Genomic DNA, 18,199 nt, shown 5'->3' on the forward strand with positions numbered 1-18,199 from the left:
GCAGTGTGTGTGTTACTATATTTTACTTATTTTTAACATGCCTCAGTGAATCAGTTGGAAGATGAAAAAATGAAAATGAAAAACCAAGAAAAGTAATGTCTAATGCATTCTCAATGAAACCACTTAAAACAAGAGAAACTGGTACAGAATGAGTTCGACATAAACAGATCTGTCGATACAAAAAATACACATTCACTACAACTGATCCAATCAAGGCTGGTCTGCCGTAATATAGAAACGGCATTGTATGTGTACCTCAGGCACATAGAAGCTGAGAGATATAGAGTTGGAGGACAACCTAGAGGATTAAGATAGAATGGAGGAATGGGGAGTGCATATTTTGCCCAAATAAGTGGCCTGGACCTGGATACAGCGGAACCGATAAAGGTTTTAGCCGACCCATAGACAAATTTTAAATCTTATTTTTTTTACCATGCGTGATCTTAGAGTCCGCAAAATTTAACTTACTGTTATATTTTGAGTTGTAATTACCCCGAACCCGAACCGAAGCCCTGATCTAAAGCAAATCCCATTAGGGAAAGTGGAGCCGTTTCACGCTGCTAAAATTTTTTCAAGGATATTTTCCAAAGTTTATTGACTATATATACAAGTTAATTAAGTCCAACTAATTTCTCTTAGACGTTAGTTATTTGAAAGTATGCAGAACACTTTATATACATAGCTCTCTTCGATATCTGGCTGACAGCTGCCAAACATGATGAATTCAAACATTTTTTTACGAAACATGCAGCTTTCCAGTATTAATAAAATGTTATTTTCACTTTATCAAAGCCTTTGATACTTAATTGTTATACAAAATGAAACATATGCGCACCGTTGATCAATTCAAAAACCCAAATGTCATTTTGTCCCCCCGTCAGCCGGATATCGGAGAGAACTGTGTAATTAATTCAGGAATGAGCAAGAACTGTTTAAAACAGAATAAACGTCAAATAAGTTTGTCCAGGTACAATTTTCATTTGACATTTGTTCGGTTTTAAACGGTTCTTGCTCACCAATGAATTAATTTATTATCCTTAAATTTTATATTTAAAAAAAATCCATTCGGTGAAATAGGCTCATTAACATATTCTTTCCACCTGATTTTTGCCTACAAGTTATTTCCATAAAATTCGTAAATAAGCATACAAAAATTGTGATTTTTTCTTGCAATGCACTTCTTATAGGCATTAAACACGTGTAAATTTTCACCATAGATTTTATGTGATACATCAACCCATTGTTGTACACGTTGTACACCTTTTAATGAGGCTGAAGAATGAATCATCTCATGTTATGCACTCAATATGGACATTTTCTTTCATTATATGACTCAATAAAGGCAGCTATTTTCTTCGGTACCAGCTTCTTGACCAATTAAATGCCTCTTTTTGCCTATATAGAATAACTTGTAAGTCGTCTGGAGAACATTTACACCATCTTCAATAACACATAAACACGAAAGGATTTTACAGAAAATTAATCCTCTAGTTCATTATTACCTTCGATAACTTGTTTTGAATACATTTAAAATGGGGAATTTTCTGTTTGTAATAAAAATTGTGAAATATGAAAAACCATCGTAGAACCGCTAGTTAAAAAAGAATATGAGTACATTAAAAAATACAAGTTTAGTTAAATTAGGAAATTTTTATAATTGTTTTTGACAAGATTTTTGAATTTAACCCTATCTAACAGTATTTTCTTTAATATGCAAAAAAGTAGTTAAATCATCTTGTCTAGGGGTAGTAATTAATGGTGCAATAAACCTCAAAAAAAAACTATCCGTCTTCATTATCTCTTTTCGTTTGGGCGCCAGGTGAGAAAAGGTAAAGACCGCTTGGAGGCGGTCATATCGGTTTAAGGCATAAAAAGACTGAAATATTTTAATTGAAAAATAGTGAACAAATAGTAAAATAAATGAATTTTAAACGTTTTTTATGGATGAATGTTGTATGATTATCTAAGAAATGATAATTTTTAGGAAAAAAAACGTTTATAATTTTTATAATTAGACATTAATGAAGCTCAAGGTGTTTCAATAAGACTGATTTTTACCGAATAGGTCACAGGTCAGCTATGAAAACGTCATCCTCTTGTAAAATTTGAAGATCCTTTGTAATTTATTGGTCATTTCTGGTTGTTATTTCACGATCTGGGGCATTAAAGGACGAATTAGGGAATTCATCATCACTGTTGAAGTTTGTTTCTTTATCAATTTCGCTTAATTCGCAGAAATCGACCATTTTACTCATTCTGGATTCTGTAATCTTAATTGTTTTCTATGATTAATATATTGCAAAATAATCATATATTTTACCATAACAACCAAAACAATTAAATAAAAAGATCGGTAATTTTTGAAAATTTTACGTCTGAACTGATAACACCGCAGTCATACTTAACCGATAACAGTCATACTTTTAATTTTTTTTTCACATTTATCAATTGCAATATACAAATTAGAATAGCATATCGTTCAGGAAATAAAAGTCTTACTGCAGTTAGATTACTTTAAAACAATTTTTTTTTAACTTGGAAACGAAAAATGTTGCGAACGACATTTTGTTATTTTTTCTCTAACCTGTCACACAAAACTAAAGATGGTAACCAAACGAAAGGTCAAAATGAGCTCAGCTTCAGAAAATATGTTAGTAAGACTATAACCGAGGACACTGTAGATATTTTAACTCCAAATAAGTAATATTATCGCAGTATATGCGCTTTAAAGAATAACCGCCTTGAGACGGTCTTACCTGATTGAGGGTTAAATTTAATTAAAGTTAATTAAATTAATTCAAAAGAATTTAAGTGTAATCGTAAACTCCTTAAAATCAGTAAACCACTCGAGCATTTAAATGTTGTATTTTTATAGATTTTATTTTCTAAGAATGAAAAAATGTTAGAACTAATATGAAATACTATTTCAATAAAATATAGAAGAGATTTTATTAGATTATCTATTAGTTTCAAAAGAGCAACTACGTCTTTTTTAAATGTCTGCAAAAGTTACAAATTTTGAATGGTAAATTGACCGCAGCTGATAGATCGACTGTCTATTTTGTTGTGTGAAATAGATCTTTAATGTGTTTTCTGTAGATAAAATTATCTATGGTATCACTCTATTTTACATAATTTTTTAAAGGAGGATAAACGAGATTTCCTAAACAAAGAAGTAGTGAACTATTGAAATTTTTAATGAATTTTGTAGAAATAAAAGTGAAAAGTACACGAAGGTTTCATATGGATGTTTTAATTTCTTTTTAAATTTACTACGTAAAACCTATTCTCAAACATGTGAAATTTCAAATGTGTAGTCAAAATATTTTATTTATATAGCTAAATATACGTTTTGTTTGAGCAATATAAAACATTTCTTTGCAAATGTTTTCGATAGTCTAAAAAATTACTAATATTATTTTTTATAATTGAACCATTTCAAGAAAAAGCTGTAAAAACCTATCTATGAAAATGATTGCTTGGCTCTTATTTTTGACAAAGGCCCTGCCTTTAATATTAATCACTTTATCAATCTTCTCTGTTACTGTGTGGATTTTATAGATTTATGAACCACCCAGTTCCACACAATGAAGACACCAACATCAAAAGAAAATATCTGAGAGAAAAATGAGCTGTGAACCGTACGCTGTCTATCTAGAGGATATTAATATTGCGAAAGGAACTGTTGACATTACAATCAATGGTCAAACTTATGTAGCATCCGGCAGTTTGGTAGTTAATTTCACTGTGCGAGTGGTCAATTAATCAAATTTTTCATTGGTTGCATAATTGGTTACATACCTTGGAAATTGATTTCGCGACTTGGATGAATAATCTGGCCGCGCAATGGCAGGAACACAAATGGTATCTTCTCCGTCGAGGAACCGCTAACGAACGGTGCCAGAGTGCATTCTGAAAGAAAGTTCACATCAGTCTATAAAGTTGCCATTGAGTGAGAATATTAATTAATTTGGTGACAATAAATTGAATGTTTTCCAGAGTATATGTTACACCTCCCAATCGGTGGTTGAGACATACCTCAAGTGCGAAATATATCATCACCAGCACATATTTTTTGTTGCTGTTTATTAATTTTCGATAAAAGGCAATTTCTCTTACCCAAAGGCCCAATTATCCACCCATTTGACCATCAAATTTTCTGTATACAGAGAATTAAGCTATACGGGAGGCTTTGTAACCTTTTCGATCAATTTGCATATAATTTCAGATGGAAATTAAACTGCACCTAATGTCGCATAAGAATAATAAATTTTATTTGAGAATTTTTACCATAATTTACGACAATTTATGCTGAATTATAGTGAACGACCTTATCACCAGTAGTAGTATCAGTCGACGGTTGTCTTTTGAACCTTTTACTTTAAAACACAATCATTGATGTATTCACTTTACTGAGCAAGAATAAAAGCAAATGGACTTAAAAATGTATGGGATAAAATATATGGGTAAATTTATCTCAGGGAAAGAATTTGGTAAAAATCTTGCTAAATATAGTTCCAATAAAACTCACGATTTGCAAATATATTTTTAACCGAAAAAACAATATTCAAAAACGATATGCTCTTACAATTTCAATTCTTTTATAATCTTGAGTGCTTTACGAGGTTTTGGAAAAACTAATCGTTTTTATGCATAATAAATTCCACTTTTTTCTCCATTGCGAGATCTTGATAAATATGCAATCATATATCTATCATAAAATGATATTGAATAAATTTCTCTCGCAGTCATCAATGCAGCATCATTTGACGATAAATATATATAATGAGAAAAGCGTATTTCTTGTTTAAATGCATTAAATGGAGTTGAAGGTGAAAGTTAATAATAAAAAGAATATTTCTCGTTAAATTGTCTGTTTTTGTGCTATACAAGAGATTTGCATTGAGATGGTGAAAATATTACGAGTTACAAAAACGTATATGTTTTAATGGTCGTTTCTTCAGTAAGGCGCTGACAGATTTGCCATCTTCTCACAATCTGTTAAATTTGCATAACTAAATAAAGAGAATTTGATAGTAAAATACCAAGAATCAAGAATTCCAAGCTATGTAGTTTGTTTAAACCGTTTAGGGAAATATAGTGATTTAAATTAAATTATAATAATTGTTTGATCAGTGGAATTTTTAAGAATTCAGGTTCGTCGCTTAAATCTTCTAAAGTTATATCAAGTACAATTAAAAGAAATTGTTAAATAATGATTTTGTAATGGTGAAGATAATTTTTACTGCTCGAACTCCACAGAGAGAGCAATATATATAATCCTACGATGGGTGATCTCAGTGGCGTAATAGGCAAGACTGTTGGTTCTTGGGCAGATAGATCCCCGGCTTGACTCTCAGTGCAGTGAGTTTGAGTCCCATCTGGTGGAAAGATCTGAATATTTAAAAATAAACATTTTCATATGTAAAAAAGCGTAATAAACTGCCCAAAAACTCCGGATCCACAGTGCGAGAAAGGCGTTCCTGGGCGATCTATAGATTCTTTCAACACGAGCACGTTGTAAACATCAGATTGTAATACAAATAGTGTCTTGATACAATTAATAATAATAATGACCCCGTTAAGAAAGGGGTTAACCGGGGAGCCTGAATTAGAAGGCCAAAAACGAATCGTTTTCGCGATTTTTTGGTGATAAAGGAAATGACCAAGCATTATAATTTTTTGGTATATTTTTATACTTTAAACTATTTTTTTAGAAAGAAAATTCTATGAAGTTGCGGACTAATGAGTTGTTCATTAGAGCGACTCGTCACAGCACTTCTTAATTGGCGAAAAAACTGCAGCTTGTAATTTTTGTTAAAAAAAAATCTGCAGCACGTAATATCTGTAATATATATATATATATATATATATATATATATATATATATATATATATATATTCTGAATTATGTATGTCATAGGCACCAAGAAAACTAGGAGAAAACGTGAAATCGGAGCTTTGAAATGGTTTTTAAAAAATGCATATTTTAGGATAAAATATTGTTTTTAAGATGCTGTAAAAAAACAATAAAAAAAGCAATTCACTACCCCTAGGCACTCACCACGAAATGTTATAATATGTGAAGAAAATTTGAATTCTTGTAAAGCATTCTTCAGAACTACACAGTAACTGTTGTAAAGCACATTGAACTTTTAGTGTCTTTTTAAGTGTTTGGCAATAATAGAGTTTCATCTTCATGAACTTATTTTACAGCTGCTCTAAATCCTCTCCTCATTCTTTACGCCCTAGACAATTAATGAAAAAATCATTATGAGCACCTCAAAACACCTCAATCCGACAGGTGTTCTCTCCACAATATGAATTCTGGAGAGATCAAAGAAAACTTGCCACCTGAATGAATTTCATGATCTCATATGGAAGATTAGCGATAGTGAAAGTCATGCTCTCATGTGTACTTTTACTCATATTGCCATCATTTTGTACTCATCCTTTTCTTCTTTTAATGATTTTCATGCTACTTTTAGACCTCTTTCACAAGCACATAAGTTTTCTGTATATACAACAGATTATTGGTAAATTGATCATTGTGTACACCAATCGATGGGCAATTGAAAGAATCAATGCTTTGATACAAAAACTTACGCGTGTCTTAATTGACGTGAGACTTCACAAAAACCCAATCTAAGACATTAAAAGTTAAGCACAAATTCAAAGTTTGTTTGACCTTTCTCATATAAAAAAAAACTTTGCTGACAACAAATAGGTAACATAAGAATGTATTTTAAAGTGAATGTGATGGGATCCGTTCAGCTAATGGGCCGAAACAAGAAGAAAAAATTATCCAAATCCGGTCAGACTATTCTATTCCTCTGATAAGAATATTCTCGGGAGTCCCGGTGATTCCGTTCAATATTTGGACCATTTAGTCTGACCTTCGGGTGTTTTCACTGCCTTTAGTATAACAACTCTTTCGAGCCATAGGGCTTAAGTTAGTAAAATGTCCCTTGTGTAGGCGACTGCCAATGGTGCCTCAATAGAGTTTTAAATCGAGATCAGAAAGTAAATTTTCTAATCTCGCAACCAGGCAAATAAATGCTTACAGAGAATATATTAATCAAATGAAATTTATCTAAGAAATATTTCAAAATAATCTGCCCTCTATCGTAAGACTCATTGAAGAGAAGCCGCTGTTCTTATGGTAGCCAATGGAAGCCAATTGGCCACTGATGGATTTCAGGCAAACAATTGCGATAAATCTGGTCGATGGAAAATGCAAATGCAATAAGCACTTCTTACTTTTGTGCTGCTAAACTAAAGAAAACTCGATGGCTGGATATTTTAATCTGATTAATAAAATTTTTTACCCTTTTAAAGTCTCTACACATTGGAAGAAATTTTCGTCAAACATTTATTTTTTAAAAGAAATCGTCTGGACTGCTGTAGGTTTTTTTTGTGTCTTTATGATGAAAGAACTGAGTATAATAAACTAAAACTTTAATATTTTTTGTATTATTAATATTTTTTTGTTTAATTTACTTATTTGTAATTAAAGAATTCAAACAATAGTTTATATAAAAAAATAGTTTATATAAAAACTAAAAATATAAAATACTAGAAAAAATCTTAAGAAATAAATATTGCCTATGTTTAGTATACAACATCGATAAAGTATTCCTGTTTACTGTTCGAACTCCACAGAGAGAGCAGCACATATAATCCTTAGATCTCAAACGATTAGGGATAGAGAGACGACTTTCAGAGACACCCCATAAATCGGCCCTAGAACCATGAACATGCCCCTAATTTTCCCCATCGCTCCCCTTTTTCACCAAAACCAGTTTTTTGGGATTTTTCGAAAACGCGTCGTGATTTTTTTTTTAATTTTTGCATATTTCAAAGATTATCCAGGCGGACATTTCGTCCTTATAGGAAAATACTATTGAATCATTCCTAATAAATGTCAAAAGTGAAAAACTATGAAGAACGCATTTATCAATCTAATAGGTGTCATGTTTAAGCTTGTTGAAGAGATCTTACTGTGTTATCACACTTGCACATTAAAATTTTAATATGATTCACATTAATTATCGCTGGTGAGAGTGCAAATGTGTAATTTGTGTGTTTGAATCATTTTATATTCAAAATTTGATCTATTTCTTAATAAAAAGGTAGACTTGGCCCGCAAAATTTGGTATAAATTGATTTATAGCATTAATGCGAAAAATTAATGCGATTTTCTCTTTAATTTTTTAATGTAAAAAATATTTATGCTTTAGGTAAATTTAAACTTATTTTTGCAGGCCAAGTCCACTTCTTTATCAATAAATAGAAAAACCCCAAATATTAAGTGACTCAAAGACACAAATAACATATTTGGACGCTCACAAGCGACAATTAATGTGAATCACATTAAAATTTTAATGTGCAAGTGTGATAACGCCGTTAGAATTTCTGATAAAACTGAACCGATTTCTAAAAAGTTCCTACCCGGAACTAATTTTTATCCGAAATTCAATTATTATTACTTCTAAGAGGAAATGTTTTTAAATTAGATGTGAATCGGTTATGAAGCGTTAAGAAATTTACCAAACCCCCTAACCCGAACTAGAAGGGGTCATTAAATGACTCTAGATGCTGTCCTAATTATTATCAGTAACCCATCTTGATTATTTCTTAGGCATAATTGTAGAGGACAGTCTATTTCGCTAATACATCATTTTTTTGTGACAATTCCATCTGTCAAATTTTGTCGTTTTATTTAGTGTAAAAAAAATCCCATAATAACGCTGCAATAAAAGGAATCACACCTAAAAATACGCAGGTGCTTATATGACTGGTTTTACACAACCACATTATTTAAAATAAGGTTTAATTTAAAAGAAAGTTCTCACAAAATTTAATCATTCTTTGTTATTGTAGAGTTATAGTTTGTCACATGAACACAAGAGGAAACATCTCCCAACTTTTACTCCAAATCTAATTTTCATGCAATCTGATTTTGTCCACGTTAAGAATCTTATATACAATAAGTTAATTTAGGCTTATCTGTCCAATTCTAATTTACATTGCAACAACAGAAACCTCTGACATACTGTGAAAAAAAAAAATAACTTCTTGCTGTCCTCATGAATTTCATCTTTTTGTTCGGGTAGAATTTAAACAAACTTGCTCGTGAAACCACTTGAGCTGTTGAGCAAGATCGCATAACGCAGACTCATCTATTGCACTTGCAATTAATTTTATTCTAATCGTATGAAAACATTGTATCTTTCCGTTTGACTGATGTTGAAAGCATCTTCGGTGGAAGAGTAAAAAAGCCACACAAATATAATTTATAATTAAACTCCTGTCGAGCAGAACATGCCAAGAAGGGTTGATGATGACGTCAGAGGATGAATAGAACTTGACCTTTTGCTTGTGGCACATATGAAATTGAATAACTGAAATGGATAATCGTGAAAACTAGACACTACACTACTCACGGTTTCTTGAGCACTTTACTATCTACATAATGCTATGTTAACAATGATGATTATTGCACTTTTATCGAGACTACAACTGAGGTACCAGACTTATCGCATTATTATTGGTTTTACACAATTTCCATTTTAATTGGAGAAAGGATCATTGAATTGTAAATTATTTCAGTAATTTTCTATCTCTTGTATAAAATTACGAAATTCTATTATTCTGTCACTAAAATCTAAAGAAAACTGCAGGCTCTTTTAATGGCTTCTTCTTTGGAATTTCTATTGAAATAAGGATAGCAAGGATAGAAACGTGAGGTCAATATCTGATCATATTAATTTCAAAAGGTCATATTAATTGTATCAATTTCAAAACAATGGCATTGCTCAATAAATTAAGTAACGATAAAAAATACCATTCTTGCTACTATAGGAAAAATTCCTACAGACGAACTTTCGATCTGAAAAAGAAATTAGCCAATTCGAACCAGTTATATATATAGTGTATGTGCTAAAGTTGTGAATAATATGTTTATCTTTATATTACACAAAATTGAAGGATTCTCTCCATTTAAGTTTCAGATTTTTATAACAAAAGAATATAATGAATTCGGTTATTGACAAAATGGCAACCCTAAATAAAATTGATTAAAACATGTATATTCTCTTGTGATTTATACCCTGTATGGGAAGATTGCAGGTATATGAATTCATCACGCCTGACGGACTAGAAAAAGAGCTTCTGAAGATTCATCATAATGCCTCTGATAAAATGCGAATAGTCGTAAATCAAACGTTATTAAAAGTAAATCACTGATGAAAAACGCCTCTGTGAAAAACCCCTAAGATATATCTCTTCGCTAATTGGTGGTTTAAATTCATCAGAAATTGATTCGAATAAGTCTATGATGACCACGGTATAGCAAATATATAGGGGTCCCCATTCAATTGCCTTCAATTGCGCACGTAGCTGTTTGATATATGGCGGTGTTGGTCGTAAAAAGGAAGGCACTTGAGGCACCCAAGATTCTGGGCAGAAGAATTGCCTCCACATGGGGCAATGAAAGAATGAGTTAACGAGACTATTAATTTCTTCATGTTGCAAAGAGAACTACTATCACACGTGGGCGCCACTAAATGACAAACAAAACGATGATGGAGGAGCAACAAAGTCGATTAAAAGTGCATTAGAGATCGAGTGACTGTTTCGCTAGCGATTAAATTTGCATTTATTGCTAAATGACATTAAGTGTTCTTATACTATTTCGTGACAATTCTTGTGCTAAGATGTCATGGCTAAATTGGAAAAGGTTCTAAATACAATGGAACCATAGATTCAGAATATGAACGAGGGACATATTAATGGTCCCAGGGTCAACTTATGCGGTGGTCCGCAGAAGGTTCTAAGTCCTTATCTCTAACTATTTAGCACCCAGATATTCGAACACATAAAAAAGGATGTTCTTTTTATTGCTCATTCTGCAAAATTTTTGAGCAATAAAAAATGTCATATCGGTAGTAACTGTTGAGTTCTACTTGTGCATACTAAAAATTTAGAACAAATTCTACCCTGTAATGTTAATCACAGTCCATTTTTTAATAATTAACTATAACGGAACTCTTTGAAAAAAATGCGAAAAATGGACAACTTCAACATATAGACACCTCAACTTACCATCGTCCACTTACGTCGTCAACGTACCATACATAAGATATTTGCAAATAACAAAAACATTCTCTGAAACCATTTCTTAATCCCTAGTTTTTCCCCAAACGCACGACTTATTTCGGAACGGAGAGAGTAACATTTTCAAGAAATTATTATATCCTATTGTAATATTTTGTTCTACTCAATAGAAAATTGTTAGTAGCTTGAGGTATGTGTTTATTTGGAAACTTAATTCTAATGATTTTATTGGAATATTGTTATCAAATGAATCCATAGTGCAGCTTTATTGAACATCAAATTGATTCGAATTTATCTTAGTTTGAAAACATGATAAGCTCAGATAAGTCTATGATAGCTTAATATTCTTTACAGAGGATGTAGAATTACTTGTAACTAGGGTGCATGCAACTCGAGAGCGAGACTTACCAACAATGGGCCGCATCCGTCTCTACTTAACCCCAGTGTATCCCGACCCTCTCGACTCTTACATTACCGAAAAGGAATTTTCGGAAAGTATTATTGTCTAAAAGCGAAATGTCCGCCTTAACTACCTCTAAATCATATCCGAAAATGAAAGGAATCAATGGTTTGTTTTTGAGATATTTCCAAAAAAGTAGTTTCTGGAGGTGAAGGAGTAGGATGAGAAGAAAATCTATATGGTTTAGATTCCTTACATTAACTTTTGGGGGGGTTTTCAGAACATTCTAAGTGTCTAGCTCTATTACTTTGGTTAAAAAATAAACCAGAAGAAATTCTTCCCTTCTGCCCGATTTTTTACCATTTGGGGGAAGGAGGGGTTGGTTGTCTTTGCTCTAAATGGATGAAATGGATTCTATGGGATTCTCTAAAATATCCAAGACTGAAAGTAGGTGATAGTATATAGTCTGTGATTACCTATTTCAAATCGGTCAAATTGACTGGTCGTGGTAGGTAAAGCACATGAAAAAAAGTTTCTCAAAAAAAACAAAATTGGCAATTCAAAGTGGCAATTGAACGTTTAAGTCTACGTAAATATCAGAAATATGTCCAAAAGGTCAATTTAACCGGGCTCGGTAGGTTTAGTGTTAAAGTCGGATCAAACTATTCTCGGAGGCAGAAACGGAATTTGGCTCGACGCTATGCTTTCCCCCAAAAATTCAACTCATAAGCTAAATTTCAGGCATTCGAGTTGCAAGTACCCTGAGTTGTACGCATTTCGAAGTCAGTTGTAAGGAATCTCAACTCCCATAAGCTTATCTGGGCTTTTCCTATATTTATTATATAGTCTTTCAAATCTATTAATAAATATTAAAGATGTTAAAGATAGAATCCGGTCAATTACGGTATATAGTAAGGGATATATTGAGATGCAGTGGACGGGACGTTCCCGAAAATAGATTTTTAGCGCATATATAATATTCGTGATCTTTGAGTATCAAAACGTGTAGGGGAAACTGGGGCACCATCAAACACAGGGTACCACCAAAAACTGCGATTTTTTAATCAGATATTCGACTTCAGAGAGGAAGACTTACAGAAATTTATAGGCATTACATGGATGCTTATCCACTGAAGAAATGGTCGAGATAGTCCAAGTAGTTTAAAAATAAAAATCGGTGATTGGTGCTACCCCACGTTTAGTAGTGCCCCAGTTTCCCCTAAGTCCAAAATTTGGGCACGATCTAACGAGGTCGACTTTTACCTTGGACAACAAAAACTGAGATTATAAGAAATTTCAGCAAAAATATTCAACATTAAAAAAAAACTTTATAAAAATGCGTCTATAATAAGTTTTATACACAATAATTAAATGACCTCTTGTAGTTCTTATTGTTGAGATTTTACCCCATTTCTCTCAATGTTTTGTCATTCCCCTCTGTATTGTTACATTTATTGATCTTCATGAAATGTTACAACAAGATTTACACATAGGTATTTCGCTATGTTCATGCAGGAGTTTTCTACAATAAATTAACATTATTTAAAAATATTTGCGGAAGCTTTATGGCACGAAAATTTTGTTTCAAGAGTGTGAAGATATTAAATTTGATGACATAAATACAAAGAATTACAGAAGTTCAGCGTGACAATATTTCACACCTTATGTGTCATGTTGTATACGCAAATTCATTAATCATGTGTTGTTCTTTTAATTTAATGTGTTGTCCATGTAAAAGGCCAGGAGAAATAAAATAGATCTTGAAATGTTATTTAAACAGTGTAAAAAGGCATGTATGATTGAAAATTGAAGGCGAATGTCGATGCCGGATCATTAATCACAAAGCGGGAAAATTGAGAGATAGATCTAAAATGAAACTGTACAGAGAATAAAAACAATTTTTCTACCAAAACCTTTTAATTTAAAATATTTAGATACCTTAAGCCTTAGAGCCCAGGAGTGCTTTCTTCTTCCTCTATATGATCAGTTATATATTATTTTATGTGTTTTCTACCTACAACACTGCAGTCAGAACATATTCTAAAGACAAATCACAAGACTACCTTAACCGTGTAAATGTTCAATAATCACGCTCGATTGTACAATCCGAATATGTTTCACTAATTTCGAATAAAAAAGAGATAGATCTTACTTAATGACAGACATGAACAAGTTTGTGAAACGTAAAATTAAAAATAAATTCATATTTTAAAATAATAATGGGAACCAAATTTTTAGAAAAAAAATAGAGTGCTTAGATTTTAAAACTATTAATAAGCCCTGCGATAGACATATCGACGGTTCCATTCCACATTATTCTATCTCAAAATGACAACTTTTCAGGAGAGCATTACATTTAAAATTGGCGATTTCCTATACTGCCCTTGCAATTTTTTTTCGAAAAAATTGAATATCTCGTTGCCCGAACGCCAGATGATCACCAAATTTTCACCAGTTGTAGATCTCGGTCCCAGGAATAACATATCTCTCGGAGTAATATAATTCTAAGTGGACTTAGAATAGTATGGAATGGAGCCGTCGATATGAGAGCTTGGATTACGTATAACCCACTATAGAATGGCTAGTAACTAGAAGTGGATGCCATGCTAATTCGATTATGTGCGAGTCGAGTTTTGCGGATAAGAAATCTTGATATTTAGAATGTGATCTATATATTGAAAAAAAGTAAGCTTTACCCGCAAAAATACGCTGAAGGAAATTGACTTATAAATAATTAATTCAGGGTCAGCCTCAAAATAGAGCAGGGAATTTTTAATCGGCTGCAGGCAAATATTCTACTGATAGGGGAAACCGGGCAACATTTCTTGTTCGCGTAATATTTGTGAAAAAATGATAAGGTTTGTCTAATGTATAAAACTGTGTACAGTGCCCGCTTTCTAATTCGGATCGCCGTAATCCGGACAAGTTCACGACGGTTACATTTAAAATACTTTTGAGGTTATGTATGCATGCTTGTTCAGCAATGAAAATGAATTATCCTGTGATGTTTTTGTTTAATAAATGAAGTATAATAGAATAGACTTCTCCAATTATGTCTTTTTAATCTTCTTTAAAAGTTTTATTCTAATTCTACAAAAAAAAACTTGTATTATATTTTCGAGACGTTGAACATTTTCAAAAAATCCATCCGGATTACGAAGCGGACATCTGTCATTTTGTCTCCCAATCATCCGGATTACAAAGTGGGCACTGTAGTTCAAATTTCTAAAACTCTTGTTGTTTGCTAGATAGGATAATAAAAACCAATGATAAGCCCAGATAAGCTTATGGTAGTTGGGATTCTTTACACTTTCTTTGACCTCGGAATGCGTGCAACTCGGGGTACCTGCAACTCGAAATATGTGAAAAATCGATTGTTAATTGAATTTTACCATATTCAATTCTCGGCCACCGAAATGGATAAAATTGGTTCGACGATATTATTTACTCCCAAAATTCAATTCACAATCGAATTTTCACATATTCTGAGTTGCAAGCACCCCGAGTTGCATGCATTTCGAGGTCACCTGTAAAGAATCTCAGCTACTTTAAAGATTTCAATTTTAAGAAAATTTGCTATTAGCGTCAGGCGGGAAAAAAAGCGGGAGAAGCGGCGTCGGACAAGCTTTCCCCATATATATATATATATAGCACTCTCTCACTCTCCCTTTCTCTCTCTATATTCGAAGATTTGTAAGGTGGCATATACAAGTCACGATCCGCGATGTCGTGAAATTTTTCGCGGACTTTCGCGGGGCGTGTAATTTTTCGCGAAATTTCGCGGGGTGCGAATTTTTTCGAGGATTTTCGCGGGGCGCGTAATTTTTCGCGGATTTTCGCGGGGTGTGTAATTTTTCGCGGATTTTCTCATACAATTTTATGTATAAATATCGTTCGAGTTTGCCACAATTCGATTTTGCAACGAAGGAATCACACCTCTATAAGCTGATCTAGGCTTATCACTGGCTTTTTCTTATGTTGGCCTTCCCCACTCAGACTATTTTAAATAGAAAATGATCAGTGATAAGCCCAGATAATTTTATCCCCAATCTTATCAATTTCGGTGGCCGAGAACCGTTTGCTCGACGTGACTCTAAAATTCAACTTACAATTGAATTTTTACGCATTCCGAATTGGAAGCACCCCGAGTTGCACGCATGTCGAGGTCGATTGTAAAGAATCTCAGCTACTATAAGCTTATCTGGGCTTATCATTGGTTTAAAACTTATGTTATGCTGTCTTATGTCACATCCATTGGATGTGTTTTTGGCATATACAATCTGTGAAGGAGTTTTGCACCGTTTTCACTCTGGAGGTTAGGCACCAACACTTAAACGGCATTGGTCGCAAATTTGCAAATCTCCCATTACAACTGAACTGAAATGTCATTTATTGCATTCGCAAACCGTTGTGATGAATAAAATTATCTCTCTGTGTCTGTCTAAATTAGTTTAGGCAAATTGGATTTTAATTTACAGCATAAATACGTTGTTTATAAGTCGGAAACTTTTTAAAATACTACATTTCAGCTAAAATGGCTAACTGGTCTTCAAATTTAAAACCAGGTAAAAGTTACAAAAGGGGGAAAAGGCAAAAAAGGGAGTATTAAATAATAAGATGAAACAGCTTACGTAATGCCACATCCAAAAAGCAATATGGCATTTTCAGTTAAAAGAGGCATAAGAGTTTGGCGATCAATAAACATATTTCATTAAAATTATGTTTTCCAAAAACATGTACCGTCGTTGCGGGTGACTTTGCACTCGGGGGGTGACTTTGCACTCTGCTGTCCGTAAGATTTTCATAAATTCTAGCACTTATTGATAGTGTTCGCCAATCCGGTCTACCATGTCAAAGTATATAGGGATATGTTATGTACCAAGTAAGGTACAATGATCCTCAAAAGGATACTTGTAGTTTCAGTAACAGTCAATGAAATGCAAATATAGGTAGGGGAAGTGCTTATAATTTTGGACAGTCTGCATATAAGCATCGATATCCTAAGTTTGAAGTGCCATATTTTCAATACTAATTGACTTTTTATGTTACTCTCTTTTCAGAAGGATTGTTTAGAAACTTGGCAAGCTATTTATCATCTTATTTTTACTAAAATTAGTTTTAATACATTTAAAAATGAATTGATATGTAGAGGTGAATTTGACTCTTATTTTGGACAACTTTTTTTATTAATTTTTACAACTTGTCTGTAAATTTGGACAGATAATCCGCCTCAACAGGATGCCCATTGTTCTTCATTTTATGAACCAATCTTACCAAGTCCTCTTCCTGGTCATGTAAGGGAAACGTGGAATGTCACAAGAAGCCCAGAAACTTTCCATATCATTCATTAAAGTGAGTTGACTTCGGTACTCCAAGTACGTGCGGATTCGCTCATTCCCTGCCCTTTCCGGGAGCCTTTCAAGGCATTTCTCACTGCATCTCTTTCGTAGAGATGATGCTCCTTCATTTCTCCAGGCATTTGTCCAACCTAGTCATCACAAAAGCTAAAACTTCACGAAATTTCGTGAGAAAAACACTTGTCCAAAATAAGAATCATCACCTCACTGGTGAATGTCTTAAAAAATTTCCCATTTTTCACACGAAAAATATAATTCACAAGGCAAATCTCACTTCAGGTCAAATGTACATATCATCAGTAACGTGAATCAACACAATATTCAATGAATATTCAATAATATCACTCAAAAACAGCGAACAAACTTTGTTAGTACTTCACCAAAACTAAATAAGACTGAAGTAAGCCACGAAGTTCTGTCATATTTCTCGTAAGCAATTGCTCACACTGAATTTTCAACAAAGCAATTTCAACTCAAATCATATTCAAATTTTAACGTATTTAGTGTTAAAATATTCCAAAAAGAACAAATATTTAGATAGAATTCATTATTCATCAAATATTGGAATAAAAATCCATCATTTTAATCAATTTATTTTTAGTGTCCAATGTTATCCTCAAAGTGTCCAAAATAAGAAACTGGACAAAATTAGAAGCATTTCCCCTATTTTGTCAAAAACCGACTCCGTGAAAAAGTTATCTGAAGGTGCAATTCCAAAATCGATTTCAGAGTAACAAATTGCCCAAATCTATTCTAAATTTATCTGGGTAGAATAATCCACTTCGATTTTGTTGATTATTTTTATTAAAATATTTTTTTTCCCTATTATCTTCATAAGACCGCATGATTTATGTTATAAAATTGCATATAATGGTCTTTCTAAAGCTTTATTATTGAAGTATTTGGCTAAAAATTATCCAATTTTGTGGGAACTTAAGATAAAATGACCGAGATCTACAAGATGGTATGGTCGCCATCTTGATTTGACGTTTCTGTCCGCCATTTTGAATAACTGTCAAAACAAAAGTCTCATCTGATTGAGCTGAAATTTTAGTATGTTGTAGCTGATGCCAAGGCCTTTTCAGAACATATATAAAATCCGACCTAGGTCAAGTGTTTGTCTGGATATAGGAGCTCAAAGTTCAAAATTTTGACATTTTCATGAATACAGAACTACAGGGAGCTTCTTTTATCAAAACCATCACAAAAAAGACAGCGCTATCGTTAGGCGATGAGATCTAACAAACAAACAAAAAGAAAAGTAATGTTTTTGTTTATAACAGCGCATTATTTGAGAATCTTAAAAACTTTTTTCGCAAAGATG

General features: G+C 32.8%; 1 protein-coding gene across 1 annotated transcript in view; it reads right to left on the reverse strand.

The window, feature by feature from the left end:
- The window catches only part of LOC129798399 (uncharacterized), an 83,804-nt gene that overhangs the window by 13,697 nt on the left and 51,908 nt on the right, over positions 1 to 18,199 (reverse strand). Inside the window, exon 5 of the mRNA XM_055841528.1 lies at positions 3,802 to 3,912. Within this exon, the coding sequence (XP_055697503.1) occupies positions 3,802 to 3,912 (111 nt within the window). The remainder of the gene's footprint in view (positions 1 to 3,801; positions 3,913 to 18,199) is intronic.

Source organism: Phlebotomus papatasi, chromosome 1, assembly GCF_024763615.1.
Source record: "Phlebotomus papatasi isolate M1 chromosome 1, Ppap_2.1, whole genome shotgun sequence".
Taxonomy (NCBI): Eukaryota; Metazoa; Arthropoda; class Insecta; order Diptera; family Psychodidae; genus Phlebotomus; species Phlebotomus papatasi.